Here is a 4,228-nt window from a genome sequence, read left to right on the forward strand (position 1 = left end):
CTCGCTGGACAATTGGGGCAGTACTTCCACTACCTCTTGCCGAAGAGAGGCGTTTTTCTATTGACTTAAAGTCTATTGACTGACAAACATCTCCCACCGCGGTCCCCTCCGTCCTCAAGCTAAAACACATCTCTTCGCCGATTGTCTGAGAAGGTGAGAAGATAAAACTGAAGAAAACTCCAAGATTTAGTCAGCGGACACGCTGAAGGTAATGTCGCCCTTTCAATTCGGTCATGCTAATAAGCTGTATTGTAAATACTTTTCAGGGTGCGAATATTAGGCACACAATTCTTCATGAGAGCTATTAATACTGTATTTTAATACTGTGGTGCAGTGCCGCTAGTAGCTTAGCTAATACCGCAAGCCCGTCTGGCGTCCACCAAGGCTATAAAAACCGTTGCATTTTCCAATGCGATAGCCCCAGGGGAAAGTCTTCTCCCTTAAAAATAATAGAGCAGTACCTTCTTCGTAACTACACCGGACTCCTTCCATTTCGCTTCACGATATCATATTAAAGTGGAGAAAGACGAGATATAGCCTACTTACAGTGTAACACGAGAATGGCAACGTTTCCTTGAATGAGGATTTAGGTTATTCGGAAAGAACTGGAGGACCTCATTCATAAGAACCTGTTTTCTAAAAGCCTGAACGCGATCGAACAGACTATCAAATTCGCGTGCGTAGATCTAAGCAAAGCAGTTAGTTTGCTCTTAAAATAAAGTTGCGATTAAATCTCCGTTTATCTTCCTGGAATTGACAATTGCATCACTGGAAGTTTTGGGAAGGTTTTTTTTTTCTTCCGCGTAGCACACAGCAGCCTGTCTGGAGGCTGTGGTAGGTTAATAAGCGATCAACATCATCACCTCTAGCCCAGTTTAAAGAACATAGGCACATACATTGAGTTTTTGTAATTTATTTGCTCTGTTGTTCATTGTCTCCTCAGCTTCAAATTGTTGTGGGGCCAATGTACAGATGTACTCACTGATCCTTACCTCTCTTTCCCTATGTGTTTCATTTGCAGCTGCTTTCTACAACAGTTTGAGACCTCATCATTTCTTGATGTTCAGGAGCATAGAGTGCAGAGTGGCGTGTGTGAGTGCTTTGCAAGTTTGCAAGCTCACCCCCCTTTCCACAACCACTTGCCACCCTGCGCCCCCCACCTCAACCCCCAGCGGCGCACCCCGGGAGGTCGGGCTGCTGAGGGCGCCGGCAAAGCGCCATGGTAACCCACAGCAGGTTTGACTCCTTCCCCGTCATGAGCAGCAGTGCTGTGGAGTGTGGCCGGCGGCTGCCGCACCACCACCGCTACAAGACCTTCAGCTCACGCCTGCAGTACCAGCTGGTGCTGTCGGCCGTGCGCAAGCTCCAGGAGAGCGGCTTCTACTGGAGCGCCATGGGGGGCAAGGAGGCCAGTACCATGCTCAGCGCCGAGCCCACCGGCACCTTCTTGGTGCGCGACAGCTCTGACCACCGCCACTTCTTCACCCTCAGTGTCAAGACTGCCACGGGCACCAAGAACCTGCGCATCCAGTGCGACACCTGCTCCTTTTACCTGCAGACGGACCCGCGCGACGCCCAGAAGGTGCCCCGCTTTGACTGCGTGCTCAAGCTCATCCACCACTACATGCCCTCCACTGGCAGCTCCAACAGCGGCAGCTCCTCCTCAGCAGGTGGTGGTAGCAGTGGCAGCGACGGTGCTAGTAGCTCCTCGGCTACAGGGGATTGTGGGAAGGGGCCGGCGGGAGGATCCGGGGGGAGCGCGTACTTCATCTACTCTGGAGGGGAGAAGGTGCCTCTGGAGCTTCTGAGGCCGCTGAGCTGCAGCATGTCCACGCTGCAGCACCTCTGCCGTAAGACTGTTAACGGACACCTGGACGTGTCCACCAAGAGGGACCAGCTCCCCACGACCCTCCAGGAGTTCCTCGAGGAGTACGATGCACCCATCTGACCTTTGCACCCACACACACTTCAACAGTGCTATCCCCCCCCCATCTTACTCCTCAAAACAGAACCACATGAAACACAACGGTCTCTTCACGTGCTTTGGACTTTGTGTTTGAGAGATGCGTCTTGGGACGCGTGGACGTTTACGGTCAGACGGGGGTCACGAGCAGAAACGGCTCAGTCAGAAATGTGACCAGTCACAGGCCCGAGAGAGCAGAGGATGCTGGGAGTCCCGGCCGTGTGAACCGAGGCGCTAACACCAGGCATGGTTTTAGCCATTTTTACAAGTTCTCTGTGTGTCTGTCAGTATTGCGGGCTGAACGCCAGCCCAACTGTGCCTTTGAGTGCTTTGAGGAGACTGTGAGAGAAATCGAGAGAAATCGAGAGAGAGAGAGATTGTTTTGGCCCTGGAATGGACAGCACAAAAGAAGTATTCCTATGGAATGTGGCGCAGATGCCTTCAGGTTGACAGTTGACCAGCTCTGGACATGAAAACACAAAACATGGGGGTGAACAATTGCGATTTTTCTTTTTTTTTTTTTTTTTTTTTTTTTTTTTTTTTTTTGCCTCAAGAAGGAGAGAATTTCGTCTTGCTGCAGATTTTTCCAGATGAGGAATGACGTCTGTCACATTTCCGCAGTGGACTACTCTGGTGTTGTGTCAGTCTCGGAGTTAAGTGTGCTGCTAGGGCTGCCATCCAGCCCTCACTATCGATCAGGAGAAGCTCTCTCACTTTGTTTCATCCTGGTTGACATTTGGACTCCTCCACGAAAGAGTTTGGCTCGTGTGTGTGTGTGTGTGTGTGTGTGTGTATGGAGAAGGCCCTGGCGGTGACTGCATGACGTTCACATTTCCACAGCTGCTTGCCAAGCGGAGCAGCCGCCTGGATCAGTGGGTGTGGGGGTGGGCCTGGGCCTGTGCCTGTGAAGCAGCAACTCTCCCCAACGTCCACTCAGAGCCACTCAGAGCCAGAGCACAGCCAGCCTCACCTTCTCTCTCTCTCTTTCTCTCTTTCTCTCTCTCTCTCTCTCCCTCTCTCTCCCTCTCTCTCCCTCTCTCCTCTCATCATAACCTCCTAACTCCCTCCTCTCTGTCTTTCCCCTGAATTTCAGCAGCCATCTTTTGGTGCCAGCTTCACCCTGCTCTCTCTCTCATTTGTCTCCCCTCTCTCTCTCTCTCTCTCTCTCTCTCTCTCTCTCTCTCTCTCTCTCTCTCTCTCTCTCTCTCTCTCTCTCTCTCTCTCTCTCTCTCTTTTGACATGAGTTTGAAAATGAGAAGAAACCCAGTTTTGTTACTTAGAGGAAATTCTTGCCACAGGCCAAAATAAATAATTATTTCCTCTCTGGCCCAAAAAGCCAAGCAAATATTTAAAATGCGTCAGCAATGCCGTTGCAGCACGAGCCGCGAGGGCCAACTCCACAGACGTATACTGTGAAATCTTAGCCAAGCACAGTATGCAAAAGAAAATCCTTAATGTACTTCTCTGGATCCTGACATGGAGGCTGACATGCCTCTTAAATAAACAAGAGACAAGGCTGGACTCTCTTCAGACAATGGAGGGGTGGGAGCAGAAAAAGAAGACAACACCAATCAGACGCGCAGTGTCTCCGATCCCTCATCACAACAATAACGACAAATGTGTTTGGTTTCGCGCAAGCAGAATGTGGGGTCTGCTGTCAACATGAATGTATTCCTCTTAGTGTATGTAAGGGCTTTCCGGCTCCTCTTGTAGTTTTCTAGAGTTGTGTTAATTTTGTTGTTGTTTTTTGTTTTTGTTTTTGTACTCTTTTGTCAAATTAAGATGATGCATACATGTGTCACAACCAAACAGACAACATGTTGTTTTTGAATCCTCTTGTCTTTTATAAAGATGTCACTCATCTTAAAGTGCAGTCTAGTGACTGAGAGTGCAAGCTTGAAGATCTGGAAGCGGAAGCATTACATACGGAAATGCAGACAGAAACTTTGCACATATTTATATTTATAAGATATTTCAATAATTTATATTAAAGAGCACTATTTTTACAAAATGAATATATGTGTGCATGGGTTTTATTGCGTGCGACATTGTGGAAACTTCTGAGACATGCTTCTCAGGCAACTCACAAACATACACACATACATACATACACACATACATACACACATACATGCATACACACACAAGGAGACACCCACCACCCAAAAACAAAATGTGTGTATTCAGTTGGCTTTCTAAGAATCCAAGCGCGATGACTTTCATAAAGACAGCTTGTGTGCACACTGACGTCTACCTCCCTGCGGT

At 48.7% G+C, this 4,228-nt stretch overlaps 1 protein-coding gene across 1 annotated transcript; it reads left to right on the top strand.

Moving 5' to 3' along the window:
* Positions 1-3,978, top strand: socs3b (suppressor of cytokine signaling 3b). The gene is made up of 2 exons (XM_012837112.3): positions 1-208; positions 1,022-3,978. Exon 2 carries the CDS (start codon positions 1,220-1,222, stop codon positions 1,946-1,948), a length of 729 nt encoding a protein of 242 aa, XP_012692566.1. The 5' UTR covers positions 1-208; positions 1,022-1,219; the 3' UTR covers positions 1,949-3,978.
* The last annotated feature ends 250 nt before the right edge of the window (positions 3,979-4,228 follow it).

Source organism: Clupea harengus, chromosome 23, assembly GCF_900700415.2.
Source record: "Clupea harengus chromosome 23, Ch_v2.0.2, whole genome shotgun sequence".
Lineage (NCBI taxonomy): Eukaryota > Metazoa > Chordata > Actinopteri > Clupeiformes > Clupeidae > Clupea > Clupea harengus.

Coding starts and splice junctions, on each gene's coding strand:
- socs3b (XM_012837112.3), top strand. CDS start 1,220: ATGGTAACCCACAGCAGGTTTGACTCCTTCCCCGTCATGAGCAGCAGT.